General features: G+C 40.5%; 1 protein-coding gene and 1 long non-coding RNA gene across 2 annotated transcripts; both read right to left on the bottom strand.

Annotated features, from left to right (window-relative positions):
- Window positions 1–3,825: 3,825 nt before the first annotated feature.
- Window positions 3,826–6,034, bottom strand: LOC124145743. The gene is made up of 2 exons (XR_006862588.2): window positions 4,646–6,034; window positions 3,826–4,505 (listed from the first exon to the last, which is right to left on the bottom strand). It is a non-coding gene; the product is annotated as an uncharacterized LOC124145743 (long non-coding RNA).
- Window positions 6,035–8,943: 2,909 nt separating this feature from the next.
- LOC124145744 (ubiquitin carboxyl-terminal hydrolase 30-like) lies at window positions 8,944–23,444 on the bottom strand. The gene is made up of 8 exons (XM_046515637.2): window positions 23,031–23,444; window positions 21,864–22,037; window positions 17,850–17,950; window positions 15,669–15,767; window positions 14,302–14,505; window positions 13,580–13,732; window positions 11,608–11,804; window positions 8,944–9,728 (listed from the first exon to the last, which is right to left on the bottom strand). Exons 1-8 carry the CDS (start codon window positions 23,134–23,136, stop codon window positions 9,338–9,340), a joined length of 1,425 nt encoding a protein of 474 aa, XP_046371593.2. The 5' UTR covers window positions 23,137–23,444; the 3' UTR covers window positions 8,944–9,337.
- Between the last annotated feature and the right edge of the window lie 7 nt (window positions 23,445–23,451).

The following is a 23,451-nucleotide window of genomic DNA, read 5'->3' on the forward strand; positions in this document are numbered from 1 at the left end:
CACTTAGCATGACACGGTAAGATTACCACAATGCATGGGAGACAAGGAGATTTATACCTTCCCACGTCGGACAATGTTATAAACAAACTGCGGTTTGCATGACACGGTAAGATTACCACAATGTATGGGAGACAAGGAGATTTATACTTTCAACGTCTGACAATGTTATTAACATACCGCACTTAGCATGACACGGTAAGATTACCACAATGCATGGGAGACAAGGAGATTTATACCTTCCCACGTCTGACAATGTTATAAACATACCGTGATCAGCATGACACGGTAAGATTACCACAATGTATGGGAGACAAGGCGATTCATACCCTCCCCATGTCTGACATTGTTACTAACATACAGAGGTTAGCATGTCAATATAATGTACGTTTCACACTTACAATTATTGCTCTGTATTTTGTAATCCCCCTGTTTTCCTGACTCTCCACATCGGGTATACAACCGTCTAGGTACTCACCTTAGACTCAGGCTAAATGCAAATCTGAAAATGAAACCCAGGATCGGTAAGAACCGGAGTGAAATCAATATATTAGTTTCATGCGACACAGCTCGAATTACGGCTGACCTTTTGGCTACAGGACGTCATCTACAGCGTTTTACAATACACTTCGATATTCAGCTCATAAATAGTACAATGATATCATATACTTGTAAATGATATGTGTATGAACAGAAGAAAGGTTTATGAACCGGCGTGTATTAAAACATTGCTGTAAAGATCCTTGGTACACTTTTGTGGATATGTGCATTTAAAAATCGATTTGAGGAATGTGTGACAAAGTGTCTGTCTCCTGTAATTAATAATTTAGTGGCAGAAATTTCATGTATCAGTGGAGATTTCGAAAGATAACCATATACAGATACACATTCAGTAAAAGTCTGTGAATGGTGGATTTCTGATTAGATACGAGCCCTAAGACCAGGGCCCCGTTCTGCGCAGCGACCTTAATGGTACGACGCTCATTAATCTATGATAAAGTATGGGAGCTACGACAGTCATAAAACTTGGATTGCATTGTGGAATGGTCAGGAAGTTCTATTCAGCTTGTTTCGAGGATTCGCAAACCTCACTCAACTAAATATTGAAATAATATCTTTTGCCTTCTCCTTCCGTCAGTATTACTAGTTTAATTACTGAAAACAATAGTCAAATTAGCTTTAATTTTGTATAAACCGCCCGAAAATACGATAAACTTTACTTTACATATTCTTTTTGTGCTTTTATTTCGGCCACGGACTGAAAGAAAAATTAGGTAAACTAAGTAACGGAACAGCAGGCTTTCTTTCCTATTTTAATAAACGCGGTCTCAAACGCATTTTAACAATCCGGATAACAACAGTGTGTTATGTTGTAAGATGAGAGGCGAGGTGAAATTGGGTTTAACGTCGGGTCCAAGATCATTGCACTTATATAGCGACGTGCATGTACGTGTGTGTGTTTGTGTGGCTGCTTGTGCTAGTCCGGACTGATGCCGAGTTATAGTGCCAGCTCACTGTGATACCATGCCGCAGTTAAACATGTATACCACACGCAGACACAGTTTACTGACTCCGATCCGACCAGTCCTTGTTGTAGCCCCAAAAGGCCGAGCGCAAGACAGGGTAACAATAAGTGCCATCTTTTAACGTCTTTTGGTATGAAGCGGTCGGGGATCGAACAATGGACCTTCCGTTTTCCGGGCGGACGCTCTACCACTAGACCACGGGGGCGGTCGGTAACATGTTAATGGTTGATCAGAATGTGTACTGTATTGTTAGAATATGTTGATCACAAGGGTTGATTAAAATGTGTCATCTCGTCATATTAGAAACAGCTGATTACAATGTGTAATCTCGTCATATTAGAAACGGTTGATTACAATGTGTCATCTCGTCATATAAGAAAGGGTTGATTAAAATGTGTCATCTCGTCATATTAGAAACGGTTGATTACAATGTGTAATCTCGTCATATTAGAAACGGTTGATTACAATGTGTAATCTCGTCATAGTAGAAACGGTTTATTACAATGTGTGATCTTGTAAAATGAGAATTTGTTTATCACAATGTGTAATCTTGTAATCTGATAATTGGTTGACCGCAATGTGTAATATTACCGTAATGTGAGAATTGGTTGATCACATTGTGTACACATCTTGTAATGTGGGAATTGGTTGACCGCAATGTGTAATATTACTATAATGTGAGAATTGGTTTATCACATTGTGTACACGTCTTGTAATGTGGGAATTGGTTGACCGCAATGTGTAATATTACTGTAATGTGAGAATTGGTTGATCACATTGTGTACACATTATATAATGTGAGAATTGGTTGATCACATTGTGTAATCTCGTAATATGATAATTGGTTGGTCACAATGTGTAATCTCGTAATATGATAATTGGTTGACCGCAATGTGTAATATTACTGTAATGTGAGAATTGGTTGATCACATTTTGTACACGACTTGTAATGTGGGAATTTGTTGACCGCAATGTGTAATATTACTATAATGTGAGAATTGGTTTATCACATTGTGTACACGTCTTGTAATGTGGGAATTGGTTGACCGCAATGTGTAATATTACTGTAATGTGAGAATTGGTTGATCACATTGTGTACACATTATATAATGTGAGAATTGGTTGATCACATTGTGTAATCTCGTAATATGATAATTGGTTGGTCACAATGTGTAATCTCGTAATATGATAATTGGTTGACCGCAATGTGTAATATTACTGTAATGTGAGAATTGGTTGATCACATTGTGTACACGTCTTGTAATGTGGGAATTGGTTGACCACAATGTGTAATATTACTGTAATATGAGATATTGGTTGACCGCAATGTGAACACTTTTAGTAATGTGAGAATTAGTTGATCACAACGTGTAATGTATTGTTAAAAGAAGTTGATCACAATGTGTATTCTCGTCATATTAGAAACGGTTGATTACAAAGTGTAATCTTGTAATGAGACTTGGTTGATCATAATGTGCAATCTTGCCAGGCCATGTGGATCAATGCTCATCCTACATAACCCACTGGTATGCCTGGCCAAAACCCAACATTTTACAGGCTGTAATGGTGCAGTTGAAGTCACTGAAACAACATTCAGTCACTTTATTTGATCAACATCTCACTCATTCCTCACGACCCATGAGGATCCGGGGTAGAATTGGTTTTCAGGAACCCATGCTTGCAATAAATGGCGACTATGCTTGCCGTAAATGGTGACTAACGGGATCGGGTGGTCAGGCTCGCCAACTTGGTTGATGCATGTCATTGTATCCCAATTGCGTGGATCAATGCTCATGATATCAATCACTGGACTGTCTGTCCAGACCCAATTATTTACAGACCGCCTTCATAAAGCTGGAATATTGCTTAGTGCGACGTTAAACAACACACAAACATTCCTTACTCAATTCTCTGCACTTGTACACAACAGACATAATTCTCAATTATCAAATGTTTATCATGTCACTAGATATTATGGTTCGTCGCTTGATCATCTGGTTTGTTTACAGGATGCTGTCGCATTGCAGGAGTACAGCTTCGTGCCCTCAGGCAACAAACACCTTTTCGTGCAAATTGTGCAAATGGTGGATGCTTCCGTTGAGCTCGACATGCTTACACTTTTTGTGAACACCTGGTGTCATCACTTTTCGGTGGTCCATTGGTGTAATTTACACTACTATTTCGCGTTTTATGCCCAGATGAATCTGTTTCGGAAGACAATCGAGACTGTTCTCTTGCGTCGATGTTTTGTATTTACCTCACCTCTTACATTATTATACTAAGTATAAAATCAAAAATGAAGGAAATTTGAAATATTCCTGTTTATTCAATACATACATTCATGGCACAAATATTGAAACACAAGATATCACAAGCAATAAAATCCATAATGACCAGGGTGAAAAACTAGTCATATGTACTACTCAAAAGAAGTTAAAGAACACCTGATTTTTTTCAGACAAAATAAAATCTGTCACGGCAGGTGGCTATGCCAACACACAGCTTTCCAATCATGGGTGTTCTTTAACTTGTATTACGTAGTACATAAAACCTTCTACAACAGAACTCAGTATTATTACACATTGGTAACTTAACACCTGTGTTCTCCTTGCACCAGTTCTGTAAATGACCAACCCCTCAACATTTAGAAGGGGGGCCTGGGATATTTATTGGAGACAATATTTTTTCAGTGCGTGCTTAAAGACATAGTCCTTTTTTTATGAAAGGAGGAGCCATACAATCTTTTTGTACCCACAACACATTAAATTGACCACGTGATCATGATAGTCGCCTTTTATGACAAGCACGATTTGCTGAAGACCAATTCTAACCTGGATCTTCACGGGTTTTTGTTTGTAAAACTGAGGGCACATTTTTCATGCATTTTCAGGAACAGACTTCATTTCAAACCAATCCCAGAACCTACCAGAATATCATATGGTGAGGCCTAAACTTCACCTAAAGCTCACTTTTTGCAAACACCTGGTATCATCACTATTTGATAGTGATTCATAAACACATGCTTCCCTATTATACTTGTAATACATGTCCCCAATGTGTTTTTAGGTGATCACTTGACTTGCCGCTGCATGTGTTTGGGATGGGTGCCACTGGCGGGGCACCTGGTATCATCACTATTTGATAGTGATTCATAAACACATGCTTCCCTATCATACTTGTATTACATGTTCCCGTGTCTTTTTAGGTGAACACTTGACTTGCCTCTGCATGTGTTTGGGATAGGTGCCACTGCCTCTACTGTTAGTAGAGATTTCTTATGATTATGCAAATGCTTTTGTCAGTTTTCAAAGTGAAAATAGTGAACATTGCTTGAACTCTTCTTGTCAGAATACCAAACTGTATTCAATGAAACCATTGGTTTCACTCAGTTTTTACAAGTTGGTTCAGCAGTAGTATGGACATGATGTAGGTGGGATTTCATGAGGTAACGCATTTAGGGATTAAACATTGACACTATACACATAATATCCTAATGGATGGAAAATATCATTTTGAAAAATATTTTGGCATATTTTCTCTAAAAGTATTAAAAGCCTGAGCATATTGTACATTGACCACTCTTCCGAGACTTTGCATTTAAGGATGTGGTGCAATACAGTGCATTATGTGTTTTCCTTGAGTGAGTGAGTTGGTTTTAACGCCACTTTAACAGTATTCCAGTTATATCAAACACGGTGTGTCAGCTTAATGTGAGAGGAAAGTGATGCAGGTCTCAGACGTTTACCACTTTGGTGAAACCCATGAGCACGGGCAGGGTGCTGACAAACCTGAAAACGTAATCTGGATGAACCGGAATTCAACCTACAATCAAACTTTTCTGGCGTGCCAAAAAGATGCAATTATGCACAGCGAATTGTGGCGCCATAGAGACATGGACACCTGTAACCCGTTTTCTTTAAAACAAACATTGAAACATCAAAGAAATATTTGATATAAACTTGAACTCCAAATCTTCCCTACTAATATTCATCTTCAGCAAAAATATACAGCATTGGTTTCTCGGGAATTAATCTAAATATCAAACAAGGGACAGAGAGCCCTTTCTGCATGTTGCATTAATGGGTATATGGTGTCACAATCATAACTTATGGGTCAAAAATAGAGAAAATCACTCTCAAGTTAGTTATTCTCAACTGATGAAGCAACATCCATAAAACTTAAAGTAAATATTACAAAAACACTTCAGTTTTTATGTTTAAAACTGAATATTTGATTAAGTTTGATTCCAAATATTTGAATACACTTAAGTTTGCAAGGTAATCTGGCATTGTTATTGCATGTTTGCTAACATCCATAAGCTAACACGACAACATATAGGTCTAAATACAAGGATTTCTTGTGATCTGTCATAATCCTATTACACATTATTGGAGTGAGTGAGTGAGTTGGGTTTAACGCCGCTTTTAACAGTATTCCAGTTATATCATGGCGTGTCAGCTTAATGTGGGAGGAAAGCCCGAAGTGGTGCAGGTCTCTGATGTTTACCACTTCGGTGAAACCCACGAGCCAGGTATGGTGCTGACAAACCTAGAAACACAATTGGGGCGAACCAGGACTCGAAACCACAATCATAGGTTTCTGGCTAGCCCAAGGGACGCAACTCTGCACAGCAAATCGCGGTGCCTTAGACGACTGGGCCACCTGTGACCCCACACATTATTGGAGAATGGCACAAGATGGATCATATCAAACAGTAGTTTAAATGACTCTTTCAGATCATTATAAACAACATGGAATAAAAATAAACGTACATATAAAAAGTGCAATCTATAGTGGAGCATCTTACATAACAATACTGATATCCTATAGTGATAACCTTATCTACCTGAAAATTCTTTAGGCCATATGGATCATGAGATTTTCATTCACATGTCTACTGTCCGATTTCAAGATCCATGCCTCAACTTATTTATGCAACAATTACAATCACTTATTATAACTTTTGGTCACTGCAAGATGGTAGTCTTGCAATTATAATTAAAAACATGATCATATTTCATTTCCAAGTCATTTTGGGAGTTCATTAGGATAAAAGTCTTGGCCTCATGTCTTCTAGAGTGAGTATGGTTTTACGCCGCTTTTAGCAATATTCCAGCACTACCACGGCGGGGGACACCAGAAATGGGCTCCACACATTGTACCCATGTCGGGAATCGAACCCGGGTCTTTGGTCTTGTAGAACATACATGAGTATAATAACATCCAAATATGTATTAAACAATAACAGGTACTGATATTACATTTCTGAAAACAGTTTTACTCAATGACTAAATTGTTTCCATATAAATGCTGAATTGGTCTTGCAGATTTCATTTATTTAAACAAAGAACCGTTTAATCAGATCTGATGACCAATAAGTTCAATAATTGCACAACTGTAAGGCTAAAAAAAATAATAGTCTTGGTTCTCAGGCACTGACCACATCATCATAAAGATCATTGCATGGTTCTTTTCATTTCCTTTTTCAAATTTTTTGGCATTGTCTTTAAGTATCAGGATTTTTTGATTTTTTTGAAAATGGAAATAAAACAAAACTTGCGGCAGACTTTTTCATGATAATGCGGGTGGTGCCTGTGAACCAAGACTATTATTTTTTTTAGCCTAAGCAAACAATGATTCATAAAACAGTGCAATATCATACTGGGAGAGATACTATTGCTTTAATATCAGGACAAGGGTTCCATGGCGTCCCTGCCAGCATGGGTCTAAACCCATGACCAGAACATTCTGTAAGCAACGCCATGCAATCAAAACGCACACTTTCAAACTGTGAAAATGACAACAAAAGGGTTGTCATCATCGAATCTAACATCTTCCTGAGGCAAGTGAGTTAACTGACTATAAACGTCCAGTTTCCACCCTTGCCAAACTAGGCTGGTATTATGGAGTTACAATTTGGCTGGATTAACTAGTCTATGCATAGTCCAATCAAAATCGTGCAACTTAATTGAAATCCGGTTCGTAAACTGTCATGCAGATTTCGGTCAATTGCAGGATTTGCAAAGCATGTGCACTGCCATCTCGTTGTCAACAGATATTTTCAAAATCTTTTCATGTTTTTAATCAAGGTGCTCACGTGATTTGATGCATTTCATGATGTAAGACCCGTTTTATCACAATGTAGATCTTGATTATCGATCAGATCGTCCTTACTTGGCGCCACCATTTTGTTTGAAGCAAATGCGAGTGACACGAGAGGTGGAATCTGATTGGTCCATAGGAGAGGCTTAGAAGGGACATAACTGGTAATTGCCACTGGTGGCGCTACAATCGAGCTAGGAATTCGAGCCAAGTTCGGCAAGGGTGGAAACTGGACTTTTAAAGTCAGTTAACTCTCTTGCCTCGGGAAGATGCGAATCTAAATGCTTAAGAAATTGTCCCCTTTCTTTGATTCAAACATGGTCTTCTGATTAGCAATGAACATTTTAAGTTATCTTACTTCACATCACATCACTGTGCCTGGTAAGTTTCAAACAACATCAACTGGGTGTATAATTTTAACTGCAGCAGCTTCCTAGGGTGAGTGTGATCACAAGATTACTTCAAGGGTCCAACACAGACACAAGACAGGTGACGAACTGTGTCATGGACTCAAGGATATTAACAAAACAGGTCCTTTAATCAAGTCAGAAATCTCTTGTCATCCTTCAAAAGGATTTTAGATGGATGTCATATGGATGCATCTGGATTCATCTGCTATATGGCTCAGCGATATGATGGTGGTCTGTATTTAACCGAGTCTGGACCAGACAATCCAGAGTCACTGACATCATGATTCATATGGATTCATCTGCTATATGGCTCATAAGATTCTGATACTAAAATTTGTTGTTTAATACCGGACTCAGTAATATTTCAGCTATATGATGGTGGTCTGTATTTAATGGAGTCTGGACCAGACAATTCAGTCATTGACATCATGAGCATCGATCTGTCCTCTAATGACAGGCATCAACCATGTCAGCTAGCCTGACCACGTGATCATGATAGTCGCCTTTTATGACAAGCACGGCTTGCTGAAGACCAATTCTAACCTGGATCTTCACGCGTTATTGTTTGTAAAACTGAGGGCACATTTTTCATGCTATTTCAGAACAGACTTTGTTTAAAAATCGATACCGTTAGTCCCCTCTTACGAGTATAATTGCCTCTTATTAGTTGCTAATCATTAAGACGTCTTCCTTTTTATCAGCCCATTTAAGAGCGAAAAACATTTCATCTCCAAAACGCCATAACATTAGTCAAAATAATAATAACATGAACCGTGAAAATATTCATTCCAATTTGGGAATTTTTACTGACTTTGGATTCAGATTGGGGACGAATATGGATCTCTGAGCAGGCATATATATATATATATTCCTGAAAACTGCTTGTCCAGCATAAATCAACACGTTTCTGTATCATCAGAGCACTGTAATATAATACCAGGCATGTCCTAACAATATATTATAAATTTTCTGTCAATCAACAAGAAATGTATGAATAAGCCATCCGATTCCCCAAGGACATCTGAAATAACATGGGTCAATAAATTCTCGCAAAGCAGCCTGAGAAAAATCACCAGCTGAAATAAAGACATACCTTAAAAGCAGCCTTATTTTTTGGACTGCTACAAAGAGGTGTAGTGAACCATGCTCCAGCGTATCATCCTCACATCCCAGATCTGAGACTTATCCACATCAGCAACCATGCATCTCCATCTCTCAACTCACCACACAAACTATTTACATCTACCGTACACAATCTCACATCCCACTCTCAAACAGAAAATAATTTCAAACTCCCTTCCGTCAAATCCGTTCATAAAACAGCATATAAGCCTCCGAACCCAACACCTGTTCCCTCGATGCCCTCTGGACATTTGCGTCGGATGTATATAACCATTTATCACTGCTTTTGCCCGCCTGTCCTGACAACGGACTGCGTCTATATGTGACAAAATGTCCTGACACCTCGTCTCCGAGATGTGCGACAACACTGGAGAGTCTGTAGGTGAACTCGGTCTGTTTGGGTAGGTCTGGTCCGTTGTGGTTGACGTCTCCGTGGGTGTTAGGTAGACTTAATGGACACGGTGGTTGCAGGAACAGCCCGTTCTTTGTCGTGTGACTGTCGTAGTTGAGAGCACGTAATAAATTGACGGGAGCTGATTGCGAAACGAAACGTCCATTATTGCTACCAAACCTGAAAGGAACAAGAACATTGATATTATTAAGCATTAAGTACGTCAACATTTGTTCCTCATGACTTATTAGATTAAACCTTAAAAGATAATACATGCTCCACAACGAAGCCTGGAACATGCGCTCGCAACTTAATGACTTTGTAAATTGGACAACGTTATTATTGAGTGGGAAGTGTCTTGTGAGTGAGTGAGTGAGTTGGGTTTAACGCCGCTTTTAACATTATTCCAGTTATATCGCAGCGTGTCAGCTTAATGTTGGAGGAAAAACCGAAGTGATGCAGGTCTCAGACGTTTACCACTTCGGTGAAACCCACGAGCACGGGTATGGTGCTGACAAACCTAGAAACATAATCTGGGTGAACCGGTATTCGAACCCACAATCATAGGTTTCTGGCGTGTCCAGGGGACGCAACTCTGCACAGCGAATCGCGGCGCCTTAGACGACTCGTGCCCCCAAGTGTCTTGTGAGTTGTTCCCCATAGATATAGCTGGACACCGCAGATTAATGCAAAGGCCACACAATCACACCCAAATGTGGGAGCAATACGACAATCGGTATTGGGAGAAAACATGCATATAATCGATGTGAAAATTGTGAGAATTCCAATCTTAACCCCCTTGTACCCAATATGGAGTTGTCCGACATTCCCGAGGTCGGATTGTACTCGGGGAGTCACGATTATTTAAATACAAGTAAATATTTCTAAAGCGTGTACAATTTACTGACATCCGCAAAGAGGCTGTACAATGTAGATATCTCATATAAGAAATAACGGCTTGTGATCGTTGTTTATCGTACAATAAAACACTGCAGAAGAATAAACCACTCGGGGCTGCGTTCCTCATGGTTTATTCTCCCTGTGTTTTATTGTACGATAAACAATGCCCACTCGTCATTTATTTCTTAAATAAAGCACATTTTAGTTAAACTCTCAGACACAATATGGCAAAAATTAATTAAGTGGAGTAAAATTGAACACAGTTTTAAGTGACTAGTGCGTTCAACTCGTACCACGTATGAGTCTCATCAGCCCGGGGATCAATCAGCTATGGCCTGATGATTCTCGTAGGGGGTACCGATTAAAACTGTGTTCAATTTTACTCCACTTATTAATTTTGTCTATTTTTACTAGTCCAGACTTATGCCAGTTTCATTGTACTAGCTAACTGAGGTGAAATGGGGTTTTACGACTTTCAAGATCATAGCACTTGTGTGTATAGTGTCTGCCTGTACTAGTCCAAAGTAATGCCGATTTTATAGTTCTAGCCAACAGAGCCAGGATACATCAAAGTCCAGTTTCCACCCTTGCAGAACCAGGCTGGGATTATAGAGTTATATTTTTGCTGGAATAACGAGTCTATGCATAGTCCAATCAAAATCGCGATACAAAATCGACATCCGGTCCGTAAACAACCTGGATTTCAACGTGCAGATTTCGGTCGACTGCAGGATTTGCAAAGGATGTGTACCGTCAACTGGGCATCGACAAATATTTTCCAAATCTTTTCATGTGTTTGATCAAGGTGCTCACATGATTTGATGCACTTTGTGAGGTAAGGCACGTTTTTATTACAATATAGATCTTGATCATCGATCAGATCATCTTGACTGGGCGCTGCCATTTTGTTTGAAGAAAATGCAACTGATTTGAGAGATGGAATCTCATTGGTCAATAGTAGGGGCATAACAGGGACATAACTCATAATCGCCACTGTTTACGCTACGACCGAGCCCAGAAATTCCAGCCTAATTCGGCAAGGTTGGAAACTGGACTTTAATAGTCAGTTAACTCCTTTGCCTTGGGACGATGTCCCAAGGCAGACGCTCTACCCACTAGACCACAGAGGCCTCCACAGAATATCTGAACATCAAAATACCTTAGGAGGTCAAGGGTTGCGTCCTTTCCACCGAATAGTCCATTCTTATTGTCACTGTCCTTCCTGTTGCCCTTCATGTAGACATAGCTGTCCATGTGAAGAACTTCCGGGAAGGAGATGAAGTCGTAGCGCTTGACCGGCAGGCTGTTGTTGAGCCACTGTGTGCGCTGGATGTGGATACACAGACATTGGGGCACCTGAAACATCACGCAGGAATAGGAAGGCCAGGCTTCAAAATTGCCAGGTGAGGTGAGGTGAAATGGGGTTTAACGTCGCGTCCAAGATTATTGCACTTATATAGCGACGTGCATGTACGTGTGTGTGTGTGTGTGTGGCTGCTTGTACTAGTCCGGAGTGATGCTGATTTATAGTGCTAGCACACTGAGATACCATGCCGCAGTTTAACATGAATACCCCACTCAGACACAGTATACTGACTCCGAGCCGACCAGACCTTGTTTTAGCTCCTTAATGCCGAGCGCCAGACAGGGTAACAACATGTACCATCTTTTAACGTCTTTTGGTAAAACGCGGCCGGGGATTGAACCCCGGACCTTCCGCTCTCTGGGCGGACGCTCTACCACTAGACCACGGAGGCAGTCTCAAAATTGCGACCTAAATTTCAATTTGTCTACTGTCAATTGCGTGGATCAATGCTCATGATATTAATCACTGGATTGTCTGGTCAAGACTCAATTATTTTACAGACCGCCGTCAAATAGCTGGAATATTGCTGAGTGCAGCGTTAACCAACAAACAAACAACAAACAAACAAACCTATTTTATCCCAAATTTGAATTCTGGAAAATTCTTAGTTTTCTATATACTGTACCTTGGTATACCATTATGACAATGATATGAATAACAAATTTAAACTAAGTACATTATTAAAACAGACGTCTCAAACAGAGTTTCAAAAACTTGTATGTTCTAGTCTTTAGAGCAGACTGGAATATAATGTGCACCCGCATTTCTTGTGTACAAGTTTCAGGAAAAATTGCTATCTTGTATAGATCTAGTATGTCATCAACAACTTCATCGTATCGCTTGTTATAACTACGGAAAAAAACCAGGCGATGTTACGAAAGCGCGATTATGAAATGAATGACCGCCGTGTTGTGACAGCAACTACATGTGTGTGACAGTGTCGCCTCAAATTGGATTGCCCACTAATTAAGAATATAAACTTCGCTTGTGGTTCTCTTTTATTGCATGCATGCGCTTCTAAGATCAAAGGATGTATAGTGTGAAAAGTTAACTAGTTGAACAATCGTATTTCCGGGACTTGCCGCGGATGTTTTCAAACAGATTATTAGAACTCCATTCAGCGATAAACGGTTGATTATGCAATGAGAAGCGTTATGTGCAAATGAACAACATACAACAATACAATTATGTCTGTGTAAAACTCTCAGTAATAAAAGTGTACATAAATTTTGGGAGCCATGCGTTACCGCGCGTAGTAACCGAGGTAGCGCTTTATCGAAGAGCACAATAGCGAGGGATCACTGTAGGAGATAACAAACTTGGTCAATGAAAAAGTGAACTTTGCACCAAAACATCACCAGACAAGATGATTTACAATTTCAGTTGTATTTACTGTAATTCCAATTCAGGGATTGAACAGCTGTTTATGCAACCCTGGTGCCCAATATCAACCTCTGAGAAAATTAATGTCTCAAAGTCCACTGAAAGTTGAAAAATGAATAGATGCAAGTAAAATTCTCATCTCTTCGTACCCCTCTCCTCCCAGCAACAAAAGTGAGCAAGTGTGGTTTTTCGCCATTTTTAGCAATATTCCAGCAATGTCACAGCGGGGGGCACCAGAAATGGGCTTCACATGTTGTGCCCATGTAGGGAATCAAACCTGGGTCTTCAGCGTGACGAGCAAACGCTTTAGCCATTAGGCTACCCGACCGCCCCCATGTCAACAAACTCATGGCAGCCATGTTAAATTCTACAACATTTTTACCTTTCCTATAGTCAATTTCTTCTTAAAACATGATTTCGGGGACATGGAAGGATCTTTGGTGCCGGCTAGTTTGGCACATCCTGGACACTGGACGTCCTTGACCATCTCGGGACAGATGTAATGATGAAGTAGCATGTCCAGACTAAGTGGGCCCTGTAAGACAAACAGACAAAGTACCTACAGTAGAGTGAGTGAGTGAGTGAGTGAGTTGTGTTTAACGCCGCTTTTAACAGTATTCCAGTTATATCACGGTGTGTCAACTTAATGTGGGAGGAAAGCCCGAAGTGATGCTGGTCTCAGACGTTTACCACTTCAGTGAAACCCACGAGCACGGTATGGTGCTGACAAAAATAGAAACATAATTGGGGCGATTGTTTCAAATGACATAGTCAGTTGCCGCCAGATTCCAACATTAATTCTCTGAGAACGGAAGGCACAGTTGAAAAAATGATAGTTAGAAATGAACCCTAAGACATGAAAGTTGTGGAACCGAGGCGAGCGCGAAAAAACAGTCGAGGGAGCCTGCACGTTTGCTGTTTCATTCCTTCTCGGCCTTCGGTCCCAAAGAGTTGTTTGGACAATGAATATGCCCGAATTTCGCTAAATGTCCTGTGCATGACGATATATACAAGTGAGCAGAGAGGGAATTCCCTCGACTGTAATTTAGGATTCCCCGACATTCAGTAGTAATAAAAGTAGTCCGCTTCTGCATCTCAACTCACCCAGAAGTTGGCTGGTATGCTGAGAGACAGACTATTGAAGAGGTCATACTTGACGGGGCATCGATGGCCACAATCTCTGCACTGCAGCTGACTGGCCAGGAGCCCGCGGAAGGGATGTTCCATTTTCTGGTGAGGGAGAACAGGTAGGAGGCCCCGGCTACGGGTCATGGCAAGTCCCTGGGGTTGGTATTTATTGCAAGGGTTCTGAAAAAGATATTTTGACAACACATTTTAGACAAGAAAACAGTGTTATCACTATCCCAGATTCCCTTGCAATGGGAAACATTAGAATTTGGTTGGTTCACACAGTAGTGAATAACATGGAAGTTAATGTTAACTATTAAAAAATGAGGAGTCCTTCAAAGCTTTACTGCGGCTTATGTCAGGAAAACTTCTCTCAGGTAGGTATGCAAAGTTTCATTCCTGTAACCATGGTAACTTGGGTAGTTTCTTAGTTACCTTGTCCCTATTGCAGCCACAATACATTAAGTAAAGTAACAGTATGCACAAAATCCTTAACATGATGCAAGGGGAGTAACTCTGGAAAATAATTTGCTCACTCAGTCTTGACAGGTATCTTTGAGAAAAGCATGCAAACTTTCATTTATGTAACTTAAGTAGTTTCTGAAATAACTTGTCCCCATATCACGTAGTAAACACCAAGTTGACAAGCATGGTGCAAAAAGCCATGACTCTGTAGAAATGAATTTATGATTTTTTGAGATCCTGACAAGTGAGATTGGTGTAAAATTTCATTTCTCTTCTGGAAATGAGTCCACATTGAGAAGTGGACAGATGGACGCAGAACTCTGTCTTCTGACCTGAATGGCCTGTACATCAAAGAGAGACACAACCCTGACCTGAGTGGCCTGTACATCAAAGAGAGACACAGCCCTGACCTGAATGGCCTGTACATCAAAGAGAGACACAACCCTGACCTGAATGGCCTGTACATCAAAGAGAGACACAACCCTGACCTGAGTGGCCTGTACATCAAAGAGAGACACAGCCCTGACCTGAATGGCCTGTACATCAAAGAGAGACACAACCCTGACCTGAATGGCCTGTACATCAAAGAGAGACACAACCCTGACCTGAATGGCCTGTACATCAAAGAGAGACACAACCCTGACCTGAATGGCCTGTACATCAAAGAGAGACACAGCCCTGACCTGAATGGCCTGTACATCAAAGAGAGACACAGCCCTGACCTGAATGGCCTGTACATCAAAGAGAGACACAACCCTGATCTGAATGGCCTGTACATCAGAGAAAGACACAACCCTGACCTGAATGGCCTGTACATCAAAGAGAGACACAACCCTGATCTGAATGGCCTGTACATCGGAGAGTGACACTACACTGACCTGAATGGCCTGTACATCAAAGAGAGACACAACTCTGGGGTACTGGGATGTCTCTTCATCCAGCGTCTCCGTCAACACCTGGAACAGCTCGTGGGCATCCTGGTGAAGAAGACAGGCATGTAAAATGCATTATCGTATCATGTTACTGTAATCTTTGTTCGTTTGTTCATTTGTTGTTTAAGGCCGCACTCAGCCAAATTCCAGCTATATGACAGCTGTCTGTAAATAATCGGGTCTGAACCAGACAATCCAGAGATTGACATCTTGAGCACCGATCCAGGCATCAACCAAATCAGCGAGCCTGACCACCCGATCCCGTTAGTCGCCTCTTATGACAGGCATAGTTGCCTTTTTCAGCAAAAATGGGGTGATGAAGACCTATTGTATCCCGGATCTTCACGGGTCATTACTGTAATCACTGACAACAAATCGAAACATATTAACCATATCGGTGACAATGTGGGTGAGTGAAGGAATGTTGTTTAAGACTGCAGCAATAGCATCGTCGCCTGTACTCTGTGCTTGACAAACCAGTGACTGATAGCATGAGTGATGACCCATGGCCCCAGTTCATGATACAACACAATCAGCCATCTGCCCAATATGCCAGTTGTTCGACAAACACTGCGGCACGACCATGGAGCTCTATCTTATCTTCCTAAAATTACTTCTTACAGGTGTCATCATGGAAGAGACAACTTAATTTTTTGCTTTGATTGTGATAATACAGCAGTATCACGACAACTCCCCACCCCCTCCCCCGCGGGCAACTACCCCTGGAAACTTTCCATCATGATAATATAAAACAACTCCAGATAAGATGCATTTGTGTAAAATACGGCATGAGTGAGTTGGGTTTACTCAGCTTTTAACAGTATTCCAGTTCTATCACGGCGTGTCAGCTTAATGTGGGTGGAAAGCCCGAAGTGATGCAGGTCTCAGACGTTTACCACTTCGATGAAACCCACGAGCACGGGTATGGTGCTGACAAACCTAGAAACATAATCGGGGCAAACCGGGATTCGAAGCCACAATCATAGGTTTCTGGCGTGCCCAAGGGATACAACTCTGCACAGCGAATCGTGGCGCCTTAGACGACTGGGCCACCCGTGCCCCTCTTGTAAAATACAGAAAATAAATCATGATTGCCCAATTAATTTTGAGCTGCTTGCTTACAAAGGCATTAATAAACAAAGCAAATGTATATCGACACTGTGTAATTACTCAGTGAATCCTTTTCAATCTGTGTACTTGTATGCATGGTATTTCTTTCCTGGGACCAGATGATGTAGAGTGTTGGTCTTACGCTGGAGTTTCAGAGATCTCTAAATCTAAGTTTGTTTGTTTGCTGTTTAACATGTTTAAGGCCGCACTCTGCAATATTCCAGCCATTTGACGTCTGTAAATAATTGAGTATGGACCAGGCAGTCCAGTGATTGACACAGAGCTCCAGATAAGCTGCGTATCTGCCTAAAATACGCATCAGCAATTGAGAAATACCCGGTAAAATAAAATCCATGCGTATCAAATACACAACAAACATTACAGATACACTACAAAAATAAAACTTGTGCATATCATCAAAATATTGTGAAGTAACCCTGCATATTCGATAAGCAAATCAGCAACTTATTTTGAAATTCCGTCAACCTTGCCAAACTCCACGATGACAGTTACATCATGATCATTTGCCATCACACTTTCTTGTGGAAGTATCGTGGTATTTTTGAGTCCTATAAAGCTCTCAAAACCCACACGACACCAGTTTGCAGGGACTAGATAAATAGTGTTTTTAAATATTTAACTTAAATACCCACATGTGTAAAACTAGTGAGTAACAGAAATTTGAATACCCAGATAGAATTACTGATACCCAATGATTTTAAAATGCATGGGTAAAATACCCACAACACCAAAAGCTTATCTAGAGCTCTGTGACATCATGTGCATTGATCTAAACAATTGGGATCTGATAACATGCATCAATGAAGACATCGTGCCTGACCACCCAATCCCATTAGTCGCCTCTTACAACAAGAAAGCGTTGCTGAAGACCTACTCCAACCCAGATCTTCACTGGGGTTGCAAATACAAAGCAAAATTATCATGAATTTGAGTAAAATATCAATCCATCTCGAGATACATAGTCTACAAAATGAATCACACTTGAAAATCATTCACCTGTTCCTCTGGAGATATAACCCATCTTCTGAGTCGCAGAGCCGTAATTACCTCCCCTGGGCTGTAGGGATCAGTGCCATCTAGTGTGTTGTCATTGACAACTGAGAAAGAAGAAACATTGTTACCATGGTTACAATATTTGGATTCATAAACAGACAAATGTTAAAGTACGCTGGTATGCATCAAATACCGACTGCTTCATGTTTCATTCACGACCTTCAAGGCGTTCAAACGAGTTCATGATGTTGTGGCTTTGCGATGTTTTGGGGTTTGGTTTGTTGTTTAACGCCGCACTCAGCAATATATGACGGCGGTCTGTAAATAATCGAGTCTAGACCAGACAATACAGTGATTGACATCATGACCATCAATCAACGCAGTTGGGATCGATGACATGCATCAACCAAGTTAGCGAGCCTGACCACCCGATCCCGTTAGTCACCTCATACAACAAGCATTGTCGCCTTTTACGGCAAGAATGGGTAGCTGATGACCTATTCTACCAGGATCTTCACAGGTCGACTTTGTGATGTATTATTATCAACCAAGTAAACAAGAATGAGAACATCCTCGTTTATCCAGTGTATCATAGCTCCATTCCATTATCATGATTATGGATCCATTCACCCCCTCGTTTGGTTTGAAGTTTGTTTGAATGACAGAACCAACAAAGTAGACATACAGTTATGATGGCAACAAGCGGTAAAATCACCAGTACTTGGCCTTTGCGTGCTAGCTTAAACAATTCCTAAATACTTAGGGTGTGCGGTATTACCACACTGGTGTATTGTGGCGCAAATCTTCAGCCATATGTATTGCGATACGTTTGTAAATGTAGCAATATATTGGGAATTATTAATAAGTATATTTGTGTGTTCCTAATACCGTATTTTCTTGAGTATAGTGCGCACTTTTTTTCGAAAAAACACAGCTGTGTAGAAGGGGGTGCGCATTATACACGAATTATGAGTTTGGATGTTTTTTCCCCCATGGAAAGACATTACCATGAACACGAAACACCAGGAATACCATGTCAACAAATCCATACTGAAGTACGCAAAATAATTATGTAATTACACTGTCTGGCTATAAAAAGTGTTCTTTGTATATCTGGACTTATGTTTGTAACTTATTTCATTGATTTTATTCAAAATTCCTTATAATCTGATAATATTGTTTTTATTAATTTCGGCGAAATTGTGTGTGAAGCGATCGGAAGATCGCACAACTCACCGTTATAAACAGCAACCACGGTCAGAATACCGCTTTTGACGCCTTGAAACAAACTTTAGTTGACAGAGAATGGATACATATATCATAAATGACATACTTTGACTCGTTAAAAGTCATATTTGTTTTTGTTTGACGATTCTATGTCAACATGAAATTATCGCTATCACGTGATCATGTGCGCGTGAGCCTTGACGGTGACTGGTCAGACATGTTCCATGTAAAAAATAATACCCGGTAGATATGGAGATGGAAAATAGTATCTTTCTGATACAACTTGTCTCTGACGATCTTTTTATTAATTAGCGTGTACATATCGCTACTATCAAGCTCCTCACAGCGATAGCCCATTCTCAGAGTTCTCTATACCGAGAGTATAACAAATGTGTCACGCGCTGATAAGGAGCTTGCTACCATGTGACTGTATTATCTCCCTTGATCGTTGCTGGGATACAGAAATGGCAGATCATTTCGACATCATCCCAAATAAAGGACACTGACTGATGGTATCTGACTTTAATACAGAGTATAACTCTATTTAACTCATGAAAATATAAATTGGCAATATATGGCAATACGTATCTCATTACAGGTTAGAGTATGGCAATATATTGCAATACAAAATCCAGGTCAATACACAGCCCTACTAAATACTACCAGCAAACTTCTGGTAGCATGCTAAGGACAGCCCTCCCCTGTCTTAGTTTGTTTGTTCGTTTGTTGTTTAACGCCGCACTCAGCAATATTCCAGCTATATGATGGCGGTCTGTAAATAATCGAGTCTGGACCAGACAATACAGTGATTGACATCATGAGCATCGATCCACGCAATAGGGATCGATGACATGTATCAACCAAGTCAGCGAGCCTGACCACCTGATCCCATTAGTCGCCTTTTACGACAAGCGTAGTCACCTTTTACGACAAGTATGGGTTGCTAAAGATCTATTTCTACCCTGGAATCTTCACGGGTCCCTGTCTTAGTACTATGAATAGTCAGGAAAGGAAAAGATCCCACTAAAAGTTCAATTATGACACTGAAACTATTCACTGATTATATTGAGAGATCGCTTCGATGTGTCCTTGATTTTGAATGTAGATCTAAGTCATTTGTTTGTTTTGTTTAACACACACTCAGCAACATTCCAGCTGTATGATGGCAATCCGTAAAACGTCAAGTCAGGACCAGATAATCCAGTTTGATCTACACAATTAGGATACGATGACATGCAATTAACCAAGACAGTAAGCCTGACCACCTGATCACGTTAGTTGCTTCTTACGACTTTCATGGTTTTGCTGAAGACCTATTCCAACCCAGATCTTCACGGGGCAGCTCTATGCTAAACTCGAGTTCAGAAGTTTCCTTCTGATTGGCTGTTCAAGAGCAAGTGGAATTCAATGCTAACAAATGGAACTGATGACATCACTTCCAAAGCGATCGCTGTGCAGAGTTGCGTCCCTTGGGCACGCCAGAAACCTATGATTGTGGGTTCGAATCCCGGTTCGCCCCGATTATGTTTCTAGGTTTGTCAGCACCATACCCGTGCTTGTGGGTTTCTCCGAAGTAACTGGATTACTGTTAAAGCGACGTTAAACCCAACTCACTCACTCACTCACTCACTCACTCACTCCAAAGCGAAGCAATGGTGTAGAATGGGTATTTATTAGGGCTGTTACGATTCCAAAAATAAACTGAAATCGTTATTCGTGGTCACTAGAATCGAATATTTACGAATAAGCAGTCATGAGGATCTACATACCCTGTACCTAAAAATATCCATAAGAACATATTATATGCAGAGATTTCTTTAAAGACAACACTCATATATATAATTTGACAGTATCTGGGTCACCGGTCATTGTGGTATTTGAGCAGATACTAGTACCTGGATAAATGCAGTACATATAAATGTGTAATATATTAATAATTATCCAACCAGGTCAAATGATTTATGTTGTACGTACTTTTACACCGAATATAATAAATTATACATCAACTGCTGACTTGTTATTGTATTCGTGAATAGATATTCGCATTTGTTACCCTACATAGTGATATGAATCATATTCGCCTCATAGTGTATTCCTTGCAGCCCTAGTATTTATTATATTGAAAATTAACACACAGGATAAACGAGGTGGTATGAGAATGATAGGGATCTGTGAAGTATAATATCTTAGGACTTAGTACAGTCAAGTCTCGTTAATCCAACACTCGTTAATCCAACACTTAGCTTTATCCGACACAAATGATGGGAACGGATTGATTCAGTGCTATTTAGTCCCATATATCCGACATTCTTGCACTCCGACTCCGACACACCTAATTTGCAACGAATTACCAAAATCACTCATTAATCAGTCTCGTTAATCCGACACAGTGGTCAGCGTACTCCGTGGTCATCTGCCCGCGAGTACACAACCCCGTGTTTTGACACGCACTGGCTGCAGAGATTAACTTAACAGTTAACAGGAAAAGCTATTCAAACCTGTATGTACAAAGCTATACAAATGTAGTTTACAAATTGAAGCCAGATAAATGTGCATGAACCCAGTTTTAAATACGAACAGGTATATAAAACATGGTCGACTCACCATGGTCGACTGGTATGTAAACAAGAAAGCATGGATGACTTCATTAATATTCAAAGCCTGGCTACTGATCTTGGATCGGCAAATGCGATTGGAGCACACCACGGGGTATTGCTGTTGGACAACGCCCCATCCCATGCTACTGTCGACACAACTAATGTGAAATGAACTGGAAAACCAATGAAGTACCATTTAAGACTTTCAGTATTGATGCAGCAAGTAAGTCTCGGACGCTGCCAGCTTCCGAGTTCCGGGACAGGAAGTTGTGCAGCCAGCAAAGCACTGTGGGACATGCCCCCCAGGACTGAAGAACGGCATTGAGGAAGCAGGTGTTGCCAAGGTTCTCGAGACCACGACAGTAATCTGAAACAGAGTGTGATGGTTGGTTTAACGCTGCTTTGATCGTTAACACATGTCGATGTGGGAGGATAGTCTGAATTGATGCAGCTCTAAGACATCTACCGATTTGAAGCTCACAAGCCCAGGTATTGGGATGACAAATGAAGAATCATCCTCGCGGCGTGTCAGCTTTATGTGGGAGGAAAGCCTGAAGTGATGCAGGTCTCAGACGTTTATCATTTCGGTGAAACCCACGAGCACGGGTATGGTGCTGACAAACCTAGAAACATAATCGGGGCGAACCGGGTCGGGTGGGTACTGATTAGGACCCGGGTACCCACAGGACTAACCGGACCTGTGGTGAGTCACGTGATATATTGTTTAATGATAAAAAATATCTGGAACTCTATGGTTACACTACAAGTTAATCATGTTCGCATTTCCTTCTGACTATGGACCCATTCCTTCTGATTTTTCATATGGTTGAATAAAGATATAACTTAATTCAACTTCAGTGTATGTATGACCAGATTGTTTAATACATGTATCTAAATATGTTTTGAAAGGGCTATGTTAAAAATGTTCCCAATCGGACATTTTGATTACCTACAGTGGGTACCCGGGTAGTAAATTTGGACCCAGCCCTACTTTGGGGTTACACATGTGCACTTTAAGACATCAATCGGTGGGTATGTTACCCAATTTCTTTGCGCCATGTTCATCCTCTGGATCAAAGTTATCTTGAATATGACAATATATTTCTGACGCAACAACATGTTAGCTGCACGTACGCCCAGAACTGATTACTGAAATAGACATGACAAATAGATTTCAAGGACAGTATCGTCATGACGAATAACGTTTCATCGAATATTCGCCGTTGACATATAAAATGAACCATACAGCTATCACATCAACAATGTGACGTTAATTTCATCAATCTAATACAAACAAAACATGTTTCTGTCACCTGGTAGCCTGGATCTAGGAACAAAACATATTTTCAAGAAAATTCACCTTTCCTCTTGGGTTTCCTTCTCTCTCCTGGACCCCAGAAAATGTAAACACTCGCTAAAACAGCGGCAGCCGCTCCGCCTATTATTGCAACTTGTTTAGAAAACATAACACAGTCAACAGTAAAGATTTACGCCTAGCAAACGGCAAAATTGAAACGTAAACAACAATCAGCCATCACACCATCGTTCCACCATTTTGGACTAGTCCAAATCGGGGTTGGCTAGGTTGCAAAATATTACATCATATCTTGTAAATCTTCAGAAAATCCGTGTTATTTAAATAAAATATCCTTTTTCACATTAATTTCACTACCCAGCGTACTTTAAACATTCCATTAACGCTTTTTCATTTGTACAACATAATAATTAGTAATCATGCGACCCCTATTCCCTGTTTGTAGTGGTAATTTCCTCTTCCAGGA

The sequence above is a fragment of the Haliotis rufescens genome, unplaced genomic scaffold (assembly GCF_023055435.1).
Source record: "Haliotis rufescens isolate VD_foot unplaced genomic scaffold, xgHalRufe1.0.p SCAF_21, whole genome shotgun sequence".
Classification (NCBI taxonomy): domain Eukaryota; kingdom Metazoa; phylum Mollusca; class Gastropoda; order Lepetellida; family Haliotidae; genus Haliotis; species Haliotis rufescens.